Genomic DNA, 25,396 nt, shown 5'->3' on the forward strand with positions numbered 1-25,396 from the left:
TCACGTCAGATTACGCAAGAAACGCACACGAACCTACTGACGAATAGGAGTCGTTTTGTCTTAAAATGCTATAAATCAGCCAATTCCTGAACGAATGCTGCCTTTACCTTCCTTTTTATTTCGCTTATCCTATAAGAGTACCTGCTATTATGACAGAAATATAAGCTCGTTTTAAGACAGTCGGGCCAAACAGCTGGGTTTTAAAGGCGCGCTTACGTGAAACATCTGGATCGGTTTGGTGGTGAGCTGTCTGCTGCGGTTCCGTCCAGACACTGAAATATGAGACAGAAAAATAATGACTAGCACTAAAACTACTGTTTGTTACGTGAATGCTGAAGAATTGTTGCTGTTGGTAATATTTATGGTGCTTGAGTGCAGATCGGACTTGGCTCGGGTCGTTGCGCACAGCGATAGGTTGCTCCAATGAGGTGATACCCTGCACTGGAGAAACGGTTTGACTTTATAGGGTCCTTCCAGACACTTGGAAACTTTTGGCTTGGTGGAACCAAACGGCTGCACTTTCACTTTGCTGAACGAGCTTATGACGTTCACTCATCCATCAAATTCTCTCTGCTGAGAAACCTCGTGTTGCATTCCTCACAACACTAATTTCCTGAAATGAGCAATTATTAGGAAAAATTATTGTCAGCCAGCCATAAACATTTCTGGGTCTGAATTTCTAATCATGGCTAGATCCAGAGAAATAAACTACAATAATCAAAGCCACATGTGCTCTCCAACAAGAAGAAGCCACTTTCGAAGGTCGCAATGAGTGTGTGTGGGAGTGTGTGTGTGTGTGTGTGTGTGTGTGTGTGTGTGTGTGTGTGTGTGTGTGTGTGTGTGTGTGTGTGTGAGAGAGAGAGAGAGAGAGAGAGAGAGAGAGAGAGAGAGAGAGAGAGAGAGAGAGAATCATCATTTGAATCTTTTAATTAATAAATGTAAACATTGTTAATCTTTGCCATTTATTTTAAATAAGACATTTTGCCCCCTCGGGACTTAATATTAAAATATTCTTTTTTAAGCAATAGTATAAATAGTGGAGCTGTTGTTAATGGGATTTTTTTTCTTCTTTATTTTATGCCATTAATCCTGAGGCGTCTACAGATCTTCCAGCTCCAGTTAGACTCTGCTATACTGAAGAGGAGATGTGACTCCATGTGGTGTTTGAGGACAACAACCTCCTCATCACTACAACATTTATCAGACTGTATATATATAATCACACGCCCAGTGTCACCCAGATGAGGATGAGGTTATATAATCACACCCCCAGTGTCACCCAGATGAGGATGAGGTTCCCCTTTGAGTCTGGTTACTATCAAGGTTTCTTCCTTTACCATCTAAGGGGGTTTTTCCTCCACAGTCACCTGAGTCACCTCAGACTTGTTCATTGGGGATAAATACATACACATTTATATATATCTAATATTAATCTGGGACTTTTGTATTATATTAATCTTTATAATATTCTTTATATATAACCTTTTGTTCTATGTTTATGTTCCTGTAAAGCTGCTCTGAGACGATGTCAGTTGTAAAAAAAAAACTCTATAGAAATAAATTTGAATTGAATTGAATGTAGAGAGTAAAACATTTTAAAACACTTAGAAATGAAAGTTAACCTGCTGCCTTACAAATGTGAGTAAACTCATCTTGAAGTTGTTTTAACTCAAATGTAGTTAAAACAACGAATTAGTTTAAGTTTAATTTTTCAAAACGTACAAACTTGAGTTAAACATCCAGTCTTTATCATGACGATTGGAGTTAAAGACAAGAAATAAGTTTGCAAGTTAACTGAATCGCTCTATCACGTTTTACAGTGTGTCTGTTTGTTTTTTTGCTTTTTCTGCCTAGTAATGGTGCATGTGTGAGGTAACGGTCGACTGCAGACACCACTACTTATAAGGCTGTAAAAAATCTCATAAAATGGCCTGTAATTAGGAGCAGACTTAATGCTTACTGTAGCTTTCTGACACGATATCTATCCTTATATCTAAGATGGACCTTATGCAGCTCTTTCTCCGTCAGAATGCTCTTCCTGGGTATCTCTGATTTTGCTCTGCTGGTTCCCCTTTTTCTTGAGGGCTTAACAAGAAACAGCAGAAAGCAATCTCACTGCTGTCAGGCGAAGGAAATTACCAGTACAGAGGGCATTTTAAATGACCATAATCTTCCAGAGGGCATTGATTTTCTTTTGAACTCGAAGTAGCTCCATCCTGTCATGATTGTGTTACTCAGCAGTGGGCCACTAACGACAAGCATCCTTTCAGAATGGCCCCTAATAGGGCCTTTACCCACTCATGCCTAAATTAAAGGCCTATAGATCTACACCACTGTCTCACGTTACCTACAGGCTCAGCATTAACTAGTCTGTGACTGTTTAAAGGAAAAAAAAACATATAATTGTAAATTATTATGATGCTCAAAATGCCCATCAGAATTACAATGAAATCTGGATTTGTTTTATACGTCTGTACAGTGCGTTAATAAATAATACAAGCATAGCATGGAAAATTCATACGATACACAGATGATCAAATATACTGTACAGTACACACATTAATCTAATCGAGTAAGATGTCCTTAAGCAATGAAGAATTTATATAGCGATGTTGATGTACTTGGTGTATTTTATATGGTGCATTATTTCTTTATACTTGATATAGATTTTTTTTTTCTGGAATCCTACAGTACATAACAGTGACATTAGTGGAGTCATGATTCAGGACTTTAGTTTTGACATCAGGAAAAGTGAGAAGTGGAAAAAAATATTTTAAACCGCTCCTGTTTTCCCCAGTTTGATGCACAAGACTCTGCTAGTACCATTTGGTAATAATTAACCCTGGGCTGTGCAATGATCCTCATGATCCTCCTCATTCTTGTATTACGATTCATTCATTTACTCATTCGTGATGCAAGTTTATTGCATTCTCTCTCTCTCTCTCTCTCTCTCTCTCTCTCTCTCTCTCTCTCTCTCTCTCTCTCTCTCTCTCTCTCAGCTTTACCCAGCTTTATACAATGAGAAGTATGCCATGTTTATGGAAATAGATGTACAGACGTCCTCGGAATATTCTGGCACTATATTAAAACGTATCAGGAATTTTCAACAACACTAATAACAATATCCATGATTAAAATGATGACATTTTGCCTAAACAGATAACAGTTTCTGTATCTTCATCAAATCGTGTTTTATATCCAGATTCCCTTGACCGTATAGATAATAAATACAGTGTGTTGTCACCAAAAAACTGTTGAGAACTAATACTGACGTAATGCAGACGCTGTAGACTTATACAAAGCATAACACACACGTAACTTATTACTTTTACAACAGCTTGTTTGAATCAGTATCGTGACAATGAGGTCATGTATTCATTTGTTTCTTAATCCAAACACTAGAATGTTCTGTATTGTTCCTCGTCCATAGTAAACTAAAGCTAGCAAGATCCAGACAAAAACACCGGTCTCAGACTCCAGTACCATTAAGAGCCTGTACAACTGTGAGGAAGCCTAGACTAAACAACTTAATTAAGTACATGTCAAGACGTCACCAGACACTCCTCTTTGCTAATGTGCATGACCAGCTGCATTTACACTGTTATTTATTCGACTTTTGTAAGTGTCTGGTAAATGGATCTCACTGACCCTCAAATGGTAAGATGCATTGTGCCCAGACCCGGATGGCTTGTAACTCCATTTGGGACAGATCTGTCTGCTGTCAGTGAGTGCTATAAATCCCATCTGGTTCTTCCACACACACTTCCTCACCTGTGGCTGGACTCCTGGGGAGATATATGTGGTTCATATGGAGGGTTGTAAACCTCCTGGGGCAAAGGACTCCAGTATGCAAAACAATGTCACTCGGTTGTGATTGAAAGCATGAGGCATTTGTGGATACTGTGTGTGGGTTAGACTTTCACATTTACAGCTGAAGCTGCCTCATAGCAAAGGATCAGATGTGAGAAGGAGAAAGGTCTCTAAAGTCGTCTGGCATGGGAACAGGAATGTTTTCCACCAAATGGTCTAAGAAAAATCAGGTTCTGGATGTTAAAACTGCGATACTGCACTGTTAAATGGGGAATTATTGATGAAGGATTGGCAGTCCTGTTGGAAAGTCTAGCTTTAACCAGGTTGGATCCTAGACTGGTTAAGTTTCTTTCTTTCTTTCTTTTATTATTTATATAGCACACATTATACAAGCGATGTTGCCTAAGGTGCTTCACAAACAGTCATATTAAGAGTTGCATACAACCACAATACAGTATAAGAAAAATAAAAAAATAAGCAGACATTAAAACAACAGAAAGCAACTCTATCACCAGCTACAGTAAAACCCAAAGGCCAAGCCCCCTCAGACAGCCCCCCATGCTACCTCTAATACATGGGGTTTTAACAAGGCCTTAAACACACCCAGTGTCTTTGCCGATCTGACGGAGTGCGGAAGGTCATTCCATAGTAAAGGACCAACACACCAGAATGCTCTGTCCCTAGTTATCTAAAGCTGGTTGAACTACGACCCCAGCTTAGAACTGCTTATTAGCTGGTGTAGAAAATTGGTAGAAGCTTTCACCAGTTTGGTTAAACTGCTCAATGCATGGTTATAAGTAGTTTAAGGCACACTTAAACTGTTTTCCCACATATCTGGTCTTTTCAGGTACAGTTTGCTTTAATTGTTAGTCTGACGATATGTCAGATATTATTTTGAAATGATGTGAATTCTACAGTACAATGCACAAGACTGGGTGATTGTTAACCCTCTGCACTATTTCTACAGTTTATTTCTTTTACATTCTGTGTTTGTGTTTTAGTAATAGCATTCCCGCATTTGAGTTATTTATTCCAGGACCATGGCCGTTCCTTTTGTTTTCGTGCTTTTAAAGGTTCAGCTGAAGTTTAACTGATCTTGGCCTGGAAACCCCCTTTTTTCCCTTTTGGTTTGGCTTCTTACCTCATTATAATATAACCAGGCACCCTTTATGTTGTGTGGAAAATCAGTTTGTTTGTTTCTCGTGCTCATTAATAAGGAAATGCAAACTGACAAATGTTTGAATGGTACATTTACTTATAGTTTTAATAAACTTTCCTGCACACAGTGTTTCATGTTGAACAGAAACAACAGGCGCAGCATCACCACTGCCCCTAGTGTCTTAAGTGGTGTATTACATTCTTCCCCAATGGAGACTGTTACCTCCTAAACAATGCACCGGTTAAATTGAAATAAAGACAACTTGGTATGTAAATCTAACTTGTAAATTATAACTAGTTATATTTATCTAGTTTAACTAGAACACAAAATCAGTAGTTTGCAATGGCTCTCTCTCCATCTCTGGATTTGAAACCTAATGAAAAGCTTTTGACTGATTTAAAGAAAGCATTCCAAGTATATAAAGGATCTTGAAATATACTGCATGGAAGAATGACCCAGGATTGCTCTAGTGTCCTCCAACTGTTTAGATATTGTGAAGAAGAAGAAGCTCAGTAATGTTAATAAAGCAAATAATTGTGGGACTCCCTTTATCTGGAAACACACTTGTCTTCTAGATTGACTAAATCATCTGCTGGGTATGATGTTAATCTTTAAAAGTTGATTTAAAGAAATATTATGGATTTAATGGGGGAGTAGAACAAAGACCTAAAGATCTAAATTCAAGGGGGAAAATATTCCTATGAATTAGTTCATCGATTGATGATAATTCATACAAATGTTTTTTTTTTTTCTTTCAAAAGCTGGTTCTTCACAGTTTATAGACTATCTAAATAAAATGTTGGTTCTTCACAGTTGGTTCTTCACTTCAAAGCTGGTTCTTCACAGTTTATAGACTATCTAAATAAAATGTTGCCTACTCATTTGGTATCTTAAATCCAAAAGGTACACCAGCAGTTAAGCGGGGAAAGTCACTCATACTCATAGACACATTACACAGCTTGTTAAGTCAGTATTTTGTTTGCCAGTCGGAATACGTAAAGCACTCGTGTTTAGTTTACATCTCTATGTAAATGTTTCCACATTTTTCTAGATTTCTCAGCTGACCGTCTGAACGTAACCGAATACTGCTTCGGTCCTTAGTCATGTCTGTTTCTAAATCCTCCTCGATTTCATTATTAACTCTGAATATATCCCACAGACACGAATGTTTATATGCAAAAGTCACAGATGGACTTCAGTCAAAACAAAGACGTGTGTTAAGTGTAAGCAAAAAGCATGTGGACTGAATTTAAACCAAAAATAAGAACGATGCTCAACACACTTCGAACTGTGCCAACATGGTGAGAAGGGTACAGTAAGTGTGACAGACGACTTCAGTTATTCTCTCTCTCACTCACTCATTTTCTACCACTTTATCCGAACTACCTCGGGAGTGCCAACCCATCACAGGGCACACACACACTCTCATTCACTCACACACACACACTACGGACAATTTTCCAGAGATGCCAATCAACCTACCATGCATGTCTTTGGACCGGGGGAGGAAACCGGAGTACCCGGAGGAAACCCCCGAGGCACGGGGAGATCATGCAAACTCCACACACACAAGGCGGAGGCGGGAATCGAACCCCCGACCCTGGAGGTGTGAGGCGAACGTGTTAACCACTAAGACACCGTGCCCACCTTCAGTTATTCTTTTGTTAATAAATCATGTTTTGGTTATCCCTGCATTTGGGTCCGGTTTTTACCCATGTGCTGTTTCCTGACATTAAACCTCTCTACTTTAAGACTACTTAGAACCATACAGACTTGTGTTATGTGTTATGTGTTATGTGTCTCCAACCGAAGTCTGTGTTTTATGATCGGATCAGTTTGCGTTATTTTTAACATCTGTAAAAACTACTATATTGTCTTCTGAACAACTGAACAGCAGTTAAAGGTCCACTTACAGTAATAGTAGCTCTGTAACTACATGTTCAAGCTCATAATTAACAGTAAGCTTTGGTAAGCTTGTTATGTCTGTGATTTTAATAAAAGGAGACAGAGAATCTTCTTCGGATGTGGTCCAGTCTCGGCCTTTGTCTAATGCCTCTGAAGGGGCGAAACAGCTTGAGGCTGTAAAGTGAAGGAGGAAAACATCATTTTGTGGCCCTCATTTTCTTTCATCACAAAGTGTAACAATTACTTTTGACAAGACTTCACCTACGGTAGCACAAATTGAACGGAATTGGGTACAAGAAAGCTTCAAGAGCACAACAAGCCTAGCAAAGTAGATCTTATTTTCGTTCCACGTTGTTTTAGGTAAATGTGCGGTGCTACATTTAATGAAGGAAGAAGTGGAAGGAAGAAACGTAGCTGTAATGAATTTCCCCATTCGTTCATGTAATCTTTGTTTTCTTTTCATCCTTATCTTCAACCGCTGCCTTTTCACTGCACTATTGGCTTGACATGCTTTATGATTAGTTCCTGATTCAGCTCTAATCAGTGTGCATTAAGCCCTGCTGTTTTACTGTCCCTTTACGAAGGATTGTTGGTGTTTGCATGTATATAATGCCTTTGTTCCTTTTTTTCCTGCTTGCTGTACTGCTTTTTTGCTTGGTTCTTTTGACTCATGGCTTGGTTTAATGGTCTGATGCTGTCTACCTGAGTTATGCTCCCTGTAAAAGAAATTCTACTAAAAGAAAAGCAAAACAGTCTGTAACGTTCCATAAAGTAACGTAGTAACGTTTAGAAGCTCCCGATTGGCCGATTGTCATAATTAGGTGTTAATTGGGAGCCTTTGGGTGTATTTTAGAGACAGTAAATTGAAGGATTAGAAAAAGACAGAAGGAATGGCCAATAATTTCAGCATAGTATTTTTTTATATATAAGTATAGTATAGCTTTGTGTTCCCAGTTCTGAGGTGAGTATACAATTCAAGAGGGTTCTTCTTTCCTCAGTGGACAAGAAGGTTGTTGGAGACCCTGGTGAGGACATATCGCACCATCTATTCACCCTGGTGAGGGCATCATTACTAAGATCACTAAGATTTAGGACCTTGGAAAGGGATATTTGTGCTTCCACCTTGTGAATCTGGTAAAGATTCTGTAAGTGGATTTCTATATGTATGTGATGTCCCTAGTAAGGAAGTGATTCGTCCCTTTAAAAACTCTTTCAGAATTATCAGAATAAATAGTTTTAATTAAATAGTTCATCAGAAAAGTTTTGCTGTGCTGTGACATAGCATGAGCAGACGTTTGAAAACAGTCTCAAAAGACGCTCATGGTAGCCTTTACTCTCGCCTCTTGGTAGCAGTTGTGTAATATATAAAGGCAGATGGTGCATAGGCATAATATGGCTCAGCCTCACATAGCCATCCAGCAATTGTACAGAATTCATGTACAGTACTCCTTCACTGTTCCTACTCTTTTAGTTACTAGTCTGCCTGTGGCTGTGGTGAGTTTGGTTTCCCAGGTCTTCCCACTGCCTTCCAGAGAGCAAAGGTTGTGTTCCAGAATGTCTTTCATTGCTCTTGCTTTTCCAATGAGGAACCACGGATCATCGCTCACATCTTTTACGGGATGTTCAGGCAGAAATATCACCCTCACTTCTGTCTATTAGCTAACAACAGCCAGTAAAGAGTCTGACTCGTAATCCGAAGGTTGTGGGTTCGAGTCTCGGGCCGGCCACGACTGAGGTGCCCTTGAGCAAGGCACCGAACCCTGCAACTGCTCCCCGGGCGCCGCAGCATAAATGGCTGCCCACTGCTCCGAGTGTGTGTTCACGGTGTGTGTGTGTGTGTGTTCATTGCTGTGTGTGTGCACTTTGGATGGGTTAAATGCAGAGAACAAATTCTGAGTCTGGGTCACCGTACTTAGCCGTATGTCACGTCACAGAAGTGCTGTAGATAATCACCTGGTCTCTATAAGAAGATGAAAGGTTCCTGTGCCATATAAAGATCTGGGAATCTGCACAACTGATGAAGGTTGTCTGTCTACAAAGGCTTACGCTGATCACCACCACATGGAGGCACTAGAATACAACCAAGGGTATGTCTATATTGACATTATTATTAAAAAATCAGTTTGCTGATCCTTTTTGTCCAAAAGTATATTTGCAGATATAAATATATACGTACTGTACATACATACAAAAACATATATCATATATAAGTGTGATTCTACTGTATGATTCACACTAGCCATGGATAGGTCCATCTGTAGCCCACACACAGTTCCTGTAGGAGACCCAAAGGATGCCTGATTTTGTTCTTTGGTTATTTGGAGATGAAATAAAGGCCCCACAGATTTACTGATCCATGAAAATGGTTCTGTCTTTGCTTGGCTTGAAGTAACACCCTTAGAATACAAAACAGGAAGGACTTTAAAAAGCCTTTATAATAACTTTGGGGTCTACCTTATGACTACACCTTGATCCACTGGCCATGAAGACTCGGTGATCAATTTGGAATGTAGGTTAAATCAGCAGCTTGGAAATATACTGTAGTGACAAAACATCTCAGTAGACACGGCTTTAGGTGATAGAAGAGAGGAGGAACGGCCACAACCAGTCACTAATCCGGCAGCTTGACAGTAATGAACCAAAATCATAATCCTGGTCCTACTTTTAAGGCCCAGTTGTTGTTTTTTTTCTTTATCGTCCCTATTATGAATTTAATGCTAACCATTAAGATGAAAAGACACTTAGGGATTTATTTTAAACTTTATTGGGATTCACAAACGAAGGGTTGAGACGCAGAGCTCAGCTAATTGAGGATATCCTACACTTAGAGAACAAAAGTTTTTTGATATACATCACAAGCTTGTATGCCATGAAATATTTATATATTCAAAAACGTGTATAAAACTGTAAGATATTATTACTATTTATCATTTTAACGCAGTAAACTATCGATAAAGCTTATTGTTTTTACACTTTTAGTCAATTCGCCTTTTGCAAAGCTTCAGTGCTAGTTCAGTCTGTGAGGTCTGGCCGTGGTGGTCTTCTGACCCTGTGCCATATTCATCGTAGTCTTTGGTTCCTTGATAATGGCAGAGGCATTTTGTGGGCAGAATGGGAGGGCAAAAAGTTATGTAATACTTCTGTCACTCTCATAGGCTCCACAAGCCTCTTATGTGCTGTTTCATGAATGAAAGAAGAAGAAATCAGGGGGAGGAGTTGGTATCGCTTCATTGAGGGCTGAATGGTGACATGGACCGGAATCCGTCCTGTGCCTCCACTCGTATTAAATAATCAGTTCTTTAAATTTACTGGTCACATCTTTGAGTTGATGACTACATTACACTCCAATCCAATGACAGGTGAGTGAGATCATCTGCATGTTTGGGAACATTTTTATCATTAATTAATTATGCATGATTATATTATCGGTATGAACTTAAATACATGGCTTAAATCTAGAAAAGCAAGGAGTTTGACTCAAGTGTATTTTTGTGTGTGTGTGTGTGTGTGTGTGTGTGTGTGTGTGTGTGTGTGTGTGTGTGTGTGTGTGTGTGTGTGTGTGTGTGTGTGTGTTTCAGCTGTATTTAGAGTATCAACATTATAAATGTTATCTGAACTCATTTCAACAGTTACCTTATTTAATATTTCCAAATATTTTTTAAAGCACTTAATAAGATTTTATTGGTATGAAATTTATGCCTTTACCTAGACTTTAAGTGTGAGCTAAAAAAAAAAAAAAAAAAAAAGACACAGCACCGAATTTGTAAAATATTGGTCAGGGCTTTTTTTTTTTTAGGTATTCTATTTGTAAATGTCTAGTAAGTAAATAAGTATAGAAAGATCTTGTTTACTGGCAATGTTTTATTGGTTTTGGCTATTCCACCAGTTCTGTTGGCATTATTAACTCACCTATGTAATGTATTGAGCAATTTTAATTTCCTATCCAAGGAAATGAAGCTAACTAAAAAGCTTCTCCTTTATGTAGACTACATCATTTGATATAATTAAACATATTTTTATTTAAAAAGACAGAAGCTATGTATAACCTTCTTTTCTTTGTATGCAAACACGGATCTCATCAAAAATATTTCCTACGTCACGGCAGCGTGTCGTATTTATAGCTGTTACGTAGCCACGGTGTCACAATTTACCTGTAGATTTTTATTTGCTGCGAGTATTTGGTTGTGCTACGACAGATCTCGACCACTATTATGTCATCCTGCTACCACGTCCAAAAATAGAGCTACTCGGATTGTGAATAATTCACACCTAGTCAGCAAAGAGCACATCTTATGTCTCATTTTTCTGTGGACTTGATGTGAATTTTCACTGCTTGGTAATTATGCCATTTTGTCAGCCTCATAAGCCTGTGAAAACCAAGGTATACGGTGACCAAGCTCCCTGGCACTGAGGTTTCTCTTCAAACACAAAGACCTCCATCCCTCAGGCCAATTCTGCTCAATGCTCAATGCCAACCCTTCATTCCCACAAGTTCCTTGTTAAAGCTAGAGTCTTTACTCCCAACCCCCTGCCTTTTCAATGCTCAGCTGCAGTGGACGGATGGTGAGTTGGTGCTGGCTGTCTGCCTCTCTGCTCCAGAGAGAGAGAGAGAGAGAGAGAGAGAGAGAGAGAGAGAGAGAGAGAGAGAGAGAGAGAGAGAGAGAGAGAGAGAGAGAGAGAGAGAAGGAAAGAGATAGAACTCATTCTCGAGGCTTCTGGCACTGCAGGATGCCATCATTGTTTGTTGTTTGAAACCTCGACGATGTCAAAGGAACAGTTATCTTTATCACCCCTGGAGAAAGAAACAGAGGTCTGGAATGTGCTCTGCTCAGAGCCCTGTGCATCGGACCTTTAGTGTGCGGACCTTGGAGTAGCCTCTTATTATCCAGTCTGTTTGTTAATTTGTTAGATTCGGTTTCTAGAGAGATTTTTTTTGTCTCTTCGGACAAACCAGTACTCTGTAGGGTCTGATTAGCATGGAAAGCTTGAAGCCGTTAATGTAAGCTGACAGGAGTGAGCACGGTCAGAGAGTTTTCTGTTTGTGGGACAGAGAGAACGCTTTCATCATGCCTGTGCTGGGTCACGACCATATCCCTCAAAGCCTTAATCACTATGACTTGTATGAGTTCAGCCCAATACGAAGATAGCATGTGTGATGTTTGCAGTCATGCGCTATAAAATTAAATCTAAACATCTAGACATCCTCATACACATAATGAGTGAAATTATTCAGGACAAAAGCTTGTCCAGGTCTACAGTCATCTCATCATACAGAGTGCCTGAGACAGCTTTCATTACATGTCAGTGAAGAACACTTCTTTTTAGGGAACACATATTAGGGGTTAATTAAGGTACATACTAAATATTACACAATCCATTTCACACACAATATACACATTTAAGACTTTGTTATTCAAAATACTGAGCATGAATAAAAACCCAAACTCATATCTTTCATTCAAGTGACACCTGACGCTTTCTGTGCAATATGTGTGATTACGTATATGCTGTTTATATGTTTTGCCTGTTTTGTCTTTTCCACAAAAACTTTGTGCTTTGTCCCAGGAAAAGAAAAATCCGGGGGCAAAATGGATCCATCTAGCGGTCTGAATCGACCACTGGATATTGTACCGAACACGGATGAGAAGATGAAGGACAGAGGCCAGTGGAGCAACAAACTGGAGTTTGTGCTCTCTGTAGCTGGAGAAATCATCGGACTAGGCAACGTGTGGCGCTTTCCTTACCTCTGTTATAAAAATGGAGGAGGTAAGCCAAGAAAGGACAAAAAATAGATTTAGAGGTTTATCCACTGCTTTGTACTAGAAAAAAAATGAGCACATCTCATTACATTGTCCATCATTAAAAAAAAAGAATAAATAAATAAATAAATAAATAAATAAATAAATAAATACTGCTCATCACACTTCTACTTCATTAGGAAAAACCTGATATTAATGTGAGTTCATTCATTTGCAGACAGACAGAGACAGAAATTGTCTTTCCTTTATTTTTTTTATTTTTTTTTTTATTTATTTACACAAAGTATTTCCGGCTCATTCTGTTTGCTTTAGCTAAGGGATCAATTCAGCAACGTATAGAGAAATAGACCGAAATAATCTGTTTAATAAAATGCAGCATTGTTGCTCGTATATTTTGCTTGTTGAAAGAAAGCTTTGTGGTAATTGGAATAAGTTTGTCTGATTTTTTATTTTTTTTTAAACTCAATGTCATTCTTTAACATAATTAATTCCCAGCTTAGAAATAAAAACCAGTTCAGTTTAATTACACAGAGCAATGCTCGTCTACCTAATTTTACTACGCAATGTTAGCTTGGCCAGTAAACGTCTTTTATTATCAAGCCAAAATTTCCAGAACCTATTTTATAGTTATACTTATTTAGTTTGCAGAACATTTCCCCTGGCATTGCTTTTTCTTGCTCATTAGGGGTTTAAAATCTGTATTATGCTTTATGGCATTTATTTATTTATTTATTTATTTATTTTTACAAATAAACAAATGAAGTGCATTTAATAACCCGATCTTGATTTTAAAGCACAGTAAGACGTTATGTTCCATTTCTCTTTTGCTGTGTAATAACCTAATAACCTCTCTCGGTTTCAGCTGTGCTTCCACTTGTCTAAAAGTCTATGAGATGTTTATATGTTTGCCCGCTGCTCCGTCACTGACCTCTTGATCTGTGGAGTTCACGGATACACAGCTTTCTCACTCAGTCCCAGATGTTGCTTGATATATCAGTGTCATGCTTCCATGGCAGACAGACATCTGGGAAAATATTAGTTCTGTGTTTCTAAACAAAACAAGTTTCTGTTTATTTTCTGCTGTATTAATTCTTGCACGATGCAGTTTGTCACCACTCGCCTTTGACTCTACGTTCATGTTTTTCAGGCGCTTTCTTCATCCCTTACCTGATCTTTCTGGCCACTTGTGGAATCCCTGTATTCTTTCTGGAGACAGCGCTGGGTCAGTACACTAGCGAGGGAGGAGTTACCTGCTGGAGGAAAATCAGCCCGCTGTTTGAAGGTTAGGACTCTAACGTGACATATCATGGTGCATTAAAGATATAATTTTTGTATAAAATAAACATGATGTCAGGGGTATTGCTCTGTATTGAAAATGTACAGTAGGTCCTTTGTGTAGCCGATATGTACGTCGAAGCGTTTCTTTCTGACTGGTAAAATACGGACCTCCTTAAGAGAACATAACCTACTGTATGTTTTTGACCTGATCATATTCGAGATACAATGCAATAAAACTCAATAACCCACTTTATTTTCCAGCTCCTTGTATTACACCTCACCAAATGCCCATGCCCCTGCAGCCGACCTTATCTCTGGCATGTCCTCCCCAAACTCCTTCCCTTTCTCTTACTTGTATGTTGTTAGAAGTCTATTGCATTTCCTGGCACTGCGTCTCTCTAATCGACTAATAAAAACACGTTCATTTACACTTCTATGTAATGTTACGGAATATCCAGTAACCAAACAGTATTCACCAGCCTTGGAGTTAATAAGACAACTAAAATTTGTCACGTTTATTTACTTAAACGTCTCCTAAGAGAACACGTCACCGTATCAACGATCAGACACCTTTCGATAGAACCATGCTGCTTTGGTGCTGCTATTAGATGGCTTTTTTTTTCACACAAATGATATAGATCATTAATAAGACAGTCATTTAAAAAAGATGCATGAGGTTAAATAAACACAAATCAGGCTCATGCAGAGATTGAAAGTCATTGAGATTGAAAAGCAGACAAAGGAAAAACACAGACAGACTCATTACAGTCTCTTACACAGCAATGATTGTGAATAGTTACCAGGGTTAATGTGAAACACACAACATCTTTTCATCCTTAGTCATTTTGTTATACAGTTGATTGTCTGACAGAAAATGAAATAAGAATGAAATATTTCCACCAAGGTTTTTTATTTTTTTTACTGCAAGGTGTAGAATGATGTGATTTTTAACTTTTCCCATTATAAGCCGCTCTTAGACTGAGTTTTTTGTAAATGTTTCTTTTAACCAGAGATACAAATCGGACAGCTTATACAGCACAAATATTAGCCTAGCTACTATTAATTAAATTATGAGACATACATAACATGTTGCCTTGTGTTCTTTTGGCTTGGAGATGGATCATATTTTAAGTTAGGTTATTACAGCTAACAACTAGTTTACCACATCTGGGCATTAGGGTCAAGAAAGATTAGCAAAGTATTTCTGAACATTATTCTGAGTCAGATTTTTCTGCACAAATCGCTGTATCACAGCATATTTTCAGAAAAAGTTTTATAATTATATATACAAGCTTTTGGGAATCTTTATTTCCTACTAAATAATGAAATGTTGGTAGAAAGGAAAATCAGCGCTTTGCTAGGTCTCAGGTGTACAAGTTGTTCAATACCCTCTGTTCTCTTTTCTGTTTTAATCCAGGCATCGGTTATGCCACCCAAGTCATAGTAGCCTTGTTGAATATCTATTACATAATCGTTTTGGCTTGGGGCATCTTTTATCTGTCCTTCTCCTTCTCTTGGGACCTGCCGTGGGCTTCCTGCAATAACACCTGGAACACAGGTTAGTTTGTTTATTAAGTCGTTCGAAAGAACTTTTAAGATTTCATCTGCCTCAGATTGCAACCAATAGCAAATTTTATCATTTAGATGCTTGTGTGGAATTTCAGCGAAGAAACGATTCTATCGACCAAAGTCATCTGGAGAACGCAACGTCCCCAGTTATAGAGTTTTGGGAGTAAGTACATCAGTGTTTATAAGTCATCAGTGTTTATAAGTACATCAGTGTTTATAAGTACATCAGTGTTTATACTGTAGGTACATCAGTATTTATAAGTACATCAGTGTTTATAAGTACATGTGTTTATACTGTAGGTACATCAGTGTTTATAAGTACATCAGTGTTTATACTGTAAGTACATCAGTGTTTATAAGTACATCAGTGTTTATACTGTAAGTACATCAGTGTTTATACTGTAAGTACATCAGTGTTTATACTGTAAGTACATCAGTGTTTATAAGTACATCAGTGTTTATAAGTACATCAGTGTTTATACTGTAAGTACATCAGTGTTTATACTGTAAGTACATCAGTGTTTATAAGTACATCAGTGTTTATACTGTAAGTACATCAGTGTTTATACTGTAAGTACATCAGTGTTTATACTGTAAGTACATCAGTGTTTATAAGTACATCAGTGTTTATACTGTAAGTACATCAGTGTTTATACTGTAAGTACATCAGTGTTTATAAGTACATCAGTGTTTATAAGTACATCAGTGTTTATACTGTAAGTACATCAGTGTTTATAAGTACATCAGTGTATATACTGTAGGTACATCAGTATTTATAAGTACATCAGTGTTTATAAGTACATGTGTTTATACTGTAAGTACATCAGTGTTTATAAGTACATCAGTGTTTATACTGTAGGTACATCAGTATTTATAAGTACATCAGTGTTTATAAGTACATCAGTGTTTATACTGAAAGTACATCAGTGTTTATAAGTACATCAGTGTTTATACTGTAAGTACATCAGTGTTTATAAGTACATCAGTGTTTATACTGTAAGTACATCAGTGTTTATACTGTAAGTACATCAGTGTTTATAAGTACATCAGTGTTTATAAGTACATCAGTGTTTATACTGTAAGTACATCAGTGTTTATAAGTACATCAGTGTTTATAAGTACATCAGTGTTTATACTGTAAGTACATCAGTGTTTATAAGTACATCAGTGTTTATACTGTAAGTACATCAGTGTTTATACTGTAAGTACATCAGTGTTTATAAGTACATCAGTGTTTATAAGTACATCAGTGTTTATACTGTAAGTACATCAGTGTTTATACTGTAAGTACATCAGTGTTTATAAGTACATCAGTATTTATAAGTACATCAGTATTTATAAGTACATGTGTTTATACTGTAAGTACATCAGTGTTTATAAGTACATCAGTGTTTATAAGTACATCAGTGTTTATAAGTACATCAGTGTTTATACTGTAAGTACATCAGTGTTTATAAGTACATCAGTGTTTATACTGTAAGTACATCAGTGTTTATAAGTACATCAGTGTTTATACTGTAAGTACATCAGTGTTTATAAGTACATCAGTGTTTATACTGTAAGTACATCAGTGTTTATACTGTAAGTACATCAGTGTTTATAAGTACATCAGTGTTTATAAGTACATCAGTGTTTATACTGTAAGTACATCAGTGTTTATACTGTAAGTACATCAGTGTTTATAAGTACATCAGTATTTATAAGTACATCAGTATTTATAAGTACATGTGTTTATACTGTAAGTACATCAGTGTTTATAAGTACATCAGTGTTTATAAGTACATCAGTGTTTATAAGTACATCAGTGTTTATACTGTAAGTACATCAGTGTTTATAAGTACATCAGTGTTTATAAGTACATCAGTGTTTATACTGTAAGTACATCAGTGTTTATAAGTACATCAGTGTTTATAAGTACATCAGTGTTTATACTGTAAGTACATCAGTGTTTATAAGTACATCAGTGTTTATACTGTAAGTACATCAGTGTTTATACTGTAAGTACATCAGTGTTTATAAGTACATCAGTGTTTATAAGAACATCAGTGTTTATACTGTAAGTACATCAGTGTTTATAAGTACATCAGTATTTATAAGTACATCAGTATTTATAAGTACATATGTTTATACTGTAAGTACATCAGTGTTTATAAGTACATCAGTGTTTATAAGTACATCAGTGTTTATACTGTAAGTACATCAGTGTTTATACTGTAAGTACATCAGTGTTTATAAGTACATCAGTGTTTATAAGTAGATGTTTGGGAGTAGGTACATCAGTGTGTTTAGAACATAACGGTTGCTATGAGATGCTAAACCAGGGCTTTTTTGGCCCTTGTGAATCGCATGCTGTAGAATTTTAGGTCTATGCCCTTATGTACACTCTGTAGACTCTTCTGTACAAAGAAATAACCACATAATTATGTCATTCTCATAAATTCAAACAAAAATATATTTCTTTTTTTCTGACTCTAATCTGTTCGACTTTAACCGTTTCTCTCGTGTTCAGGAGAAGAGTCTTACGGATCTCTTCGGGTATCGATGAGATCGGAGAGCTGCATTGGGACATGACCCTTTGTCTGCTTTTTGCCTGGATCCTTTGCTACTTCTGCATTTGGAAAGGGGTCAAGTCCACTGGGAAGGTGAGCTGAGAACGTTAAAAGAGCCGTACTGTTAAAATTAATAATAAAAAAAAAAAACCCTAAACTTTCCCTGCACTCTTGTACAGTAGGTTATAGATACAGTACATGAGTCTTAATGCTTCTATGTAACTTTGACTTCCTAGGTTGTGTATTTCACTGCGACCTTCCCGTATGTTATGCTGCTGGTTCTTCTAATCAGAGGGATAACGTTGCCCGGGGCATGGCGAGGCATCCGGTTCTACCTTTACCCTGACCTGGGTCGTCTAGCAGACCCACAGGTATTCAGCTTCACTTAGATAACGATCGTGATATTAAACCTGTTGTTCTGTAGACGTATGTTGTGACGTCGTATAAACCAAATGTCCTTTCTACATATTGTATAAAGCATCTAGAATCTTTTTAGAAAGGCTCAGAGCACATGAACACATTTATCTTTTGTTTGATTATGGACTTCTTTCTAACCACACATGGACATGAGTTCTTCTCAAGGGAAAGAGTACAGATTGTACTTTCTCTTCAACGCAGGAGAGGATTGACCAGATGTTTCTCGTCCCCTAAAGCCGGTCACCCTGCATGAAAACAATGTTTGTTTCATGTCTGTGAAGTGTCCTGCTGTGCACTTTGACCTTTCCCCTGTTTCCCCATCTGGTACAAAATGAGGGATCTCCCATGGGAAGAAAAACAGGGAAATGTTCAAAAGAGAAAAAGGACTTAAAGATTCAGTATTTATGTTTTATCTGCTTAAATATTTCCTGTGTTTTAGTTGTGGTGAGCACGGTGACTTTTCTTTAGTTCATATAATTAGTTTACATTCACAAATGACCTCTGACCTGTCGGTTCCTCAGGAGCTCTCGGTTCCACAGTTCCACTGGACTACAGACTGTTGTTGAAAGGACGTTATTTACATTGACATCATTTCCTGTCTGGTGTCACCTAAATGAGGACGAGGTTCACTTCTGATTCTGATTCATCTCGAGGTTTCTTCCTCGTATCCTCTCAGGGAGATTTTCCTCACCACCGTCACCTCAGACTTGATCGTTAGGGATAAATGTTCATCTTCATCCTGTTTCTATACTTGTGTAAAGCTGCTTTGAGACAATGACGATTGTTAAAAGCTCTGTACAAATAAATTGAAATGAACTGAATGGAATAATGGAATGTATCGTGGGGATGTGGGAAAATAGTGGTTAAGGTGTTGGGCTACCAATCGGAAGGTTGTGAGTTCGATTCCCACGTCCACCAAGCTGCCACTGTTGGGCCTCTGACCCTCGATTGGTCAGATGAGAACAAATGTAAGTCGCTCTGGAAAAGGGCATCTGCTAAATGCTGGAAATGTATTCTATAGTCTGTGTAAATGATTGTAGAGTTTAGACTGTACTTCATCTATAATGTACATTTTAACAACACACATTTACATTTGTGGTCAAAATCCATTTCCATCGATCCAGATTCAAATCCGATTGTTGTCTTATTTTTAAAATGATAATCAGTTTATCGTATTTAACCTCCCACGTTATTCTGAATTTTCACAATTTAGCATCAAAAATCTGCATATGAGATTTCAGACTTTCTAAACTTTAAATCATCAATTTATATGATGTGGATAATCTCTATAGAATAAGACAATCGAGTGTAAACGGGGTCAAACTCACTGAATCAATCGATATCATTTCCTAACACTTTTAATATTGGACATTGTCTCAAAGCAGCTTTACAGAACATAAGAAACATAAAATGATATTTTATGAAAAGAAAATGATATTATATAAAGATTAATATAATACAAACATTCAAGATTAATATTAGACTTATATTTAAATGCTTTTGTATTTATCCCCAATGAACAAGCCTGAGGTGACTCCTTTAGATGGAAGAGGAAGAAACCTTGAGCACAACCAGACTTAAAAGGGGAACCTCATCCTCATTTGGGTGACACCGCAGGGTGTGATTATAAATATAAAGTCTTGTTTATGAGGCGGTTGTTGTCCTAAAAGACCACATGGAGTTCGCATCTTCTCTTCGAATGTCTGAATAGTTCATGACGCATCCGTGAGTCCAAACGGAGCTGGTACATCTCTAGGTGCCTCAGGATCCTCACTCATCCTCATCCTCATCTTAATGAAGGTCCAAAATCTGCATGACATGGAACACATCTGGAGCTGGTACAATCTCTAGATGCCTCTGGATGGGTAGAAAAAAGAAGATCAGTGGAGTTGATGTTTATAATATTAAAACTGACACTGAATTTATCCCTTTGACTCAACAGCTGTCAATGTTCTACTGATATCATGTGAGGTGGTAAGACGGAGTGAGGACGTCAGCGTGTCCGTAAAACGAGGCGCAAAACCTTTTCGATGAAACATATCGTGATTTTGATTCGGATCAAAATTTGGTTTTGATTTTTATGAGTACTAAATCCCAGGTTACATCAATTCTCATTCTTCTGAACTTTCCCAGGTATGGATGGATGCAGGAACGCAAATTTTTTTTTCTTATGCTATCTGTCTGGGCTGCTTAACAGCACTGGGCAGCTACAATAAATACAACAATAACTGCTACAGGTGAGACCACTGAAAGGGTAAAATAATTCAGTTTAAACTAAACATGTGAAAAGTGCCATTCAGTCTCTGTAAGTTTGCTTGACCTTTTTGTTTATACCCACAGAGATTGTGTGGCTTTATGCTTCCTGAACAGTGGAACAAGTTTCGTAGCTGGATTTGCTATTTTTTCTATTCTGGGTTTCATGTCGTTCGAGCAGAACGTCCCTATTTCTGAGGTAGCAGAATCAGGTATGTATTGCATTTCAAATATCGGTCTTTATTTGGGACTTTTGGTATAATCATGTTCTGGGAAAAAAAAGTATATAGTGAAAATTTGTATCTTCAACAAAATCCCTGCAATTACTGTACATTCAACATAAACACAGAGAATAAATCGGCACTTAAATATAACCGAAATAGAAAAGCTTTAACTGGCACCTAAACAAACCTGAGTGCTATTTTACATCCCAACAGAATTTTAGATTCATGGTATCTTTAGTCTGCAACCTAGCAAACCATCTTCAGTGTGTTAAGGGTGTGTGCCATAAATATATAATATGTAATAGAAAAGAAGCCTTTATTTTGTTATATAATCATTACAGCCCAGTGCACTCATTACCTTCTTCATATACTTTGGAAGTTTGGGTCAGAGCACAGGGTTAGCCGTGATACAGCACCACTGGAGCAGAGAGAGTTAAGGGCCGTGCTCAAGGGCCCAACAGTGGCAGCTCTGGAGCTTGAACCCTGATCCTCCAACCAACAACCCAGTGCCTCATCCGCCGGAGCCATTAATAGACAACAAATCTAGGCACAGAGTGTCATACAATATGTAAATTATTTTCGTGTGTGTGTGTGTGTGTGTGTGTGTGTGTGTGTGTGTGTGTGTGTGTGTGTGTGTGTGTGTGTGTCAACCATGATAACAGTGCATTTGTGTAAACTGTTCATTTATGTATCCAGGCCCTGGATTAGCTTTCATCGCATATCCTCGTGCAGTGTCCATGATGCCTTTCTCTCCGCTGTGGGCCTGTTTCTTCTTCATTATGATCGTGCTGCTCGGCCTGGACAGTCAGGTAACACACTAACGCAGTATGAACAGTTATTACAATCAGTTGCATCAAGACTTTTTAATGCTCTTGGGCCTAAGAGGTGATAAGAAGTTTCCCTAGTTGTCCCGATATATATATATATATATATATATATAGACAAAACCGGCTCTGATAAATAACATAAAGCATCTGTAAAGTTCTCAGTTTATTTCTCAGTAATTCTATAATCTAATCTAATATTAATTTGTCTCCTGATCTGATTTTTCAGTTTGTCTGTGTGGAGAGTTTGGTGACAGCGGTAGTTGACATGCACCCATCGGTGTTCCGTCGCAAAAACCGGCGTGAACTTCTCATCCTGGCTGTGGCCTGTGCTTCGTTTCTCATGGGACTGATCATGCTGACAGAGGTACGGCAGTGACCGTGTAATTTTACATGTAGTTACACTGTCACTGCACCATCGCACTGCACCATCGCACTGCACCATCGCACTGCACCATCGCACTGCACCATCGCACTGCACCATCGCACTGCACCATCGCACTGCACCATCGCACTGCACCATCGCACTGCACCATCGCACTGCACCATCGCACTGCACCATCGCACTGCACCATCGCACTGCACCATCGCACTGCACTGCAAGGAAAGAATAAAAACAAAATAAATGGCAATCTATCTCTCTCTCTCTGTCCCTCTCTCTCTTTCCCTCTCTCTCTGTCTCTCTCTCTGTCTCTCTCTGTCTCTCTCTCTGTCTCTCTCTCTCTCTCTGTCCCTCTCTCTCTCTCTCTCTCTCTCTCTCTCTCTCTCTCTCTCTCTCTCTCTCTCTCTCTCTCTCTCTCTCTCTCTCTCTCATGTATAGGGTGGAATGTATGTCTTCCAGCTGTTTGACTACTATGCAGCCAGTGGGATGTGTCTCCTCTTTGTTGGCGTTTTTGAGACTATTTGCATTGCCTGGATTTATGGTGAGAATTTGTTCACAAATATTTTTATAAACATTTTCTCCCTGTTGGTTTTTAATTTACCTTTGTATCTGTAAAATGTTACAGTATATGTATCTGTAATGTTAAAACGCCAGGCCACTGGGTGTCTGAGTGTACCATAGAGATATGAGATATGAGATATGAGATATGAGATATGATGGCCTGAACAGGGTCATACATTCAAGTTTTTAAAAATAATAATAATAATAATAATAATAATAATAATAATAATAATAATAACAACAATAATAATAATAATAATAATAATTATTATTATTATTATTATTATTATTATTATTATTATTATTATTATTTTATATAATTGTACTGCAGCGAGTCACTCATGAGACATTTTGGCTTGACTTTGACTCCAGGTTACACCATGCACCTTTTTTTTATGTATTCAAACACAAAATATAGAAATATTTCTTTTCTAATACACTGCTTTTACTCAAGATGTGAGAGAAAGAGATTTGTTTGTTTGTTTATTTATTTATTTATTTATTATTTTTTATTTTTATTTTTTAGGTGCTGAACGTTTTTATGACAATATCGAGGACATGATCGGTTATCGCCCTGGACCTTACATTAAGTACTGTTGGCTGTTCCTGACTCCAGCCACCTGTTTTGTAAGTTTCCCTAATGTGTCCCTGATATGTCTTTTTTATTTTATTTTTTTATTTAACTAATGCTGTTACAAACTCTCTCTATATACTAGCATACGTTGCTACTGGCTACTTTTTTATTCCCAATAATTTGCAATAGATTTAATCCATGTGCATTCGTTTGTCCCTTTAGGGCACCTTTGCTTTCTCTTTGATCAAGTATACTCCACTAAAGTACAACAATGAGTATGTCTATCCATGGTGGGGTTATACACTGGGCTGGCTTCTGGCATTGTCATCCATGGTCTGTATCCCTCTATGGATCGTGTATAAGATGTGCACTTCCAAAGGAACGCTAAAAGAAGTAAGAACTCTACTGGAACATGCAAGATACCAATGCCATAATTTGTTGTTGTTTTTTTTAACCTCTTTTCTTCTTCTTTCTCTCCTTAGCGATTCCATGAGCTGACCACACCATCTCCTGATCTGCCTATAACACGACAGGAGCAGGAGAAACTACAGGTTGTCTTTGCTGCTGATGGTGAAGATCTTCCACAGAGAAGAGCTTCTACTAAGGATGGATACTTTCCTGTCAGTGAAAAGGAATCACAATGCTGAATGCCTCACTGGCAAGAGACACTATGGAGCACTTTATGTTTCTATAAATGTGGTCCTTGGCGCCTTTACATTAATACCTCACACTGCTGATGACTGCCAAATCGCACCAAACTGAGGGGAAGGGAAATATTTTTGGCAGCGTATTTTGGAGAAGGCAATGTCGCCCTCTATGGGCATTTGTTTTTGCCAGTGTGGGCCATTTTCTTATTAGTAAGCAGTGCAAATTTTCAACTTCAAAAACTGTGCAACTTTTAACCTGTAAGTATTGGCTAGTCCATGTAGATTTCTGTGAGTTCCAGTTTTTAAAAAAAAAATTTTTATTTTGTTTTATTTTATCTTCAAAAACATGACAGTAGGTGGCTTGGCTATACTAAATTACTGGAACATGTGAGTGTTAATGTGATGGGAACATGTGAGTGTTAATGTGATGGGAACATGTGAGTGTTAATGTGTGAATGCACCATGTTAATGGTGACCTGTTTAGGGTGTGTGTAAGGATCCCTGGATCATCTATGTATTCACTGCAAACCTTAAAGAGCACCTAAAACCTGTTAGATTTAGACTCACTCTGTTGTACTGGAAATGGCAAAAAATTGACCCAAATGGCCAGTCATAAATTTATTTTCATGTTATCTCAAAACGTAGTCCACTATAAATGAATGTAAAATTTGTTGTAGAATATAAAATCATTTATACAACGTTGTAAACTGAACAGAATCAAATGAATTATTAATTTATTAAGTAAATATTTAATTAAATAATTAAGGTGCATACTTTGAAAGTAAAACTCAACCTCAACTAATCCCAACATTTATATAATAATAATAATAATAATAATAATAATAATAATAATAATAATAATAATAATAATAATAATAATAATAATAATATGGTTTATGAGCAAATGACAGATAACATATGCAAGAATTACTTAATTACTGCAGGTCTATTAGGACATTTTTCTACCTTCTGGTATTTTTTTTTTATCTTTATCTTATTTTTCTTATTTTTATCTTTTTTTTATTATTTTTTTTAATTAAATGTTAAATTCTGGACTGTTTTGTGATATAATTTTACAAATTTTAAAGTTGATAAACTACACAAATACGGTTCTCCTTCTCCTTCATTCAGTATTTGTATTATCTGTATTTTGTACTGTTGTATAGTTTTATCTGTCGTTATTATTCACATAACCATTTTTAAATAAAAATGAAGTCTGTTGGGTTTTTGTAAGGAAATCCAACAATTCAGATAATTATTCAATATTCTGTTTATACTTTTACATTTCTATATTATTTATATTATTCTTTTTAACATGTGATGAAGCATGACCAGTCTACGTGTATATAATATGTACAGAATAGTTACATTTACATCACAGGACATTTGGTACGTCCCATTTCCTGTTAATAAGTCTGAAGTACCCCAATTAAATCGGTTTAATTCTTTATTCGACTCCCTGGTGTTACTGTAATGACTGTAGAC

At 37.3% G+C, this 25,396-nt stretch overlaps 1 protein-coding gene across 1 annotated transcript; it reads left to right on the plus strand.

The window, feature by feature from the left end:
• Positions 1 to 10,046: 10,046 nt before the first annotated feature.
• On the plus strand, positions 10,047 to 24,736 carry slc6a13 (solute carrier family 6 member 13). Its single transcript, XM_047819373.1, has 15 exons — positions 10,047 to 10,233; positions 12,440 to 12,640; positions 13,781 to 13,915; positions 15,329 to 15,469; positions 15,556 to 15,643; positions 17,990 to 18,122; positions 18,266 to 18,400; positions 20,580 to 20,683; positions 20,787 to 20,911; positions 21,620 to 21,732; positions 21,977 to 22,114; positions 22,568 to 22,670; positions 23,217 to 23,317; positions 23,487 to 23,657; positions 23,747 to 24,736. The coding sequence occupies exons 1-15, from the start codon at positions 10,116 to 10,118 to the stop codon at positions 23,909 to 23,911; spliced, it is 1,971 nt and encodes a 656-aa protein (XP_047675329.1). The 5' UTR covers positions 10,047 to 10,115; the 3' UTR covers positions 23,912 to 24,736.
• Positions 24,737 to 25,396: the final 660 nt, after the last annotated feature.

The sequence above is a fragment of the Tachysurus fulvidraco genome, chromosome 10 (genome assembly GCF_022655615.1).
Source record: "Tachysurus fulvidraco isolate hzauxx_2018 chromosome 10, HZAU_PFXX_2.0, whole genome shotgun sequence".
Lineage (NCBI taxonomy): Eukaryota > Metazoa > Chordata > Actinopteri > Siluriformes > Bagridae > Tachysurus > Tachysurus fulvidraco.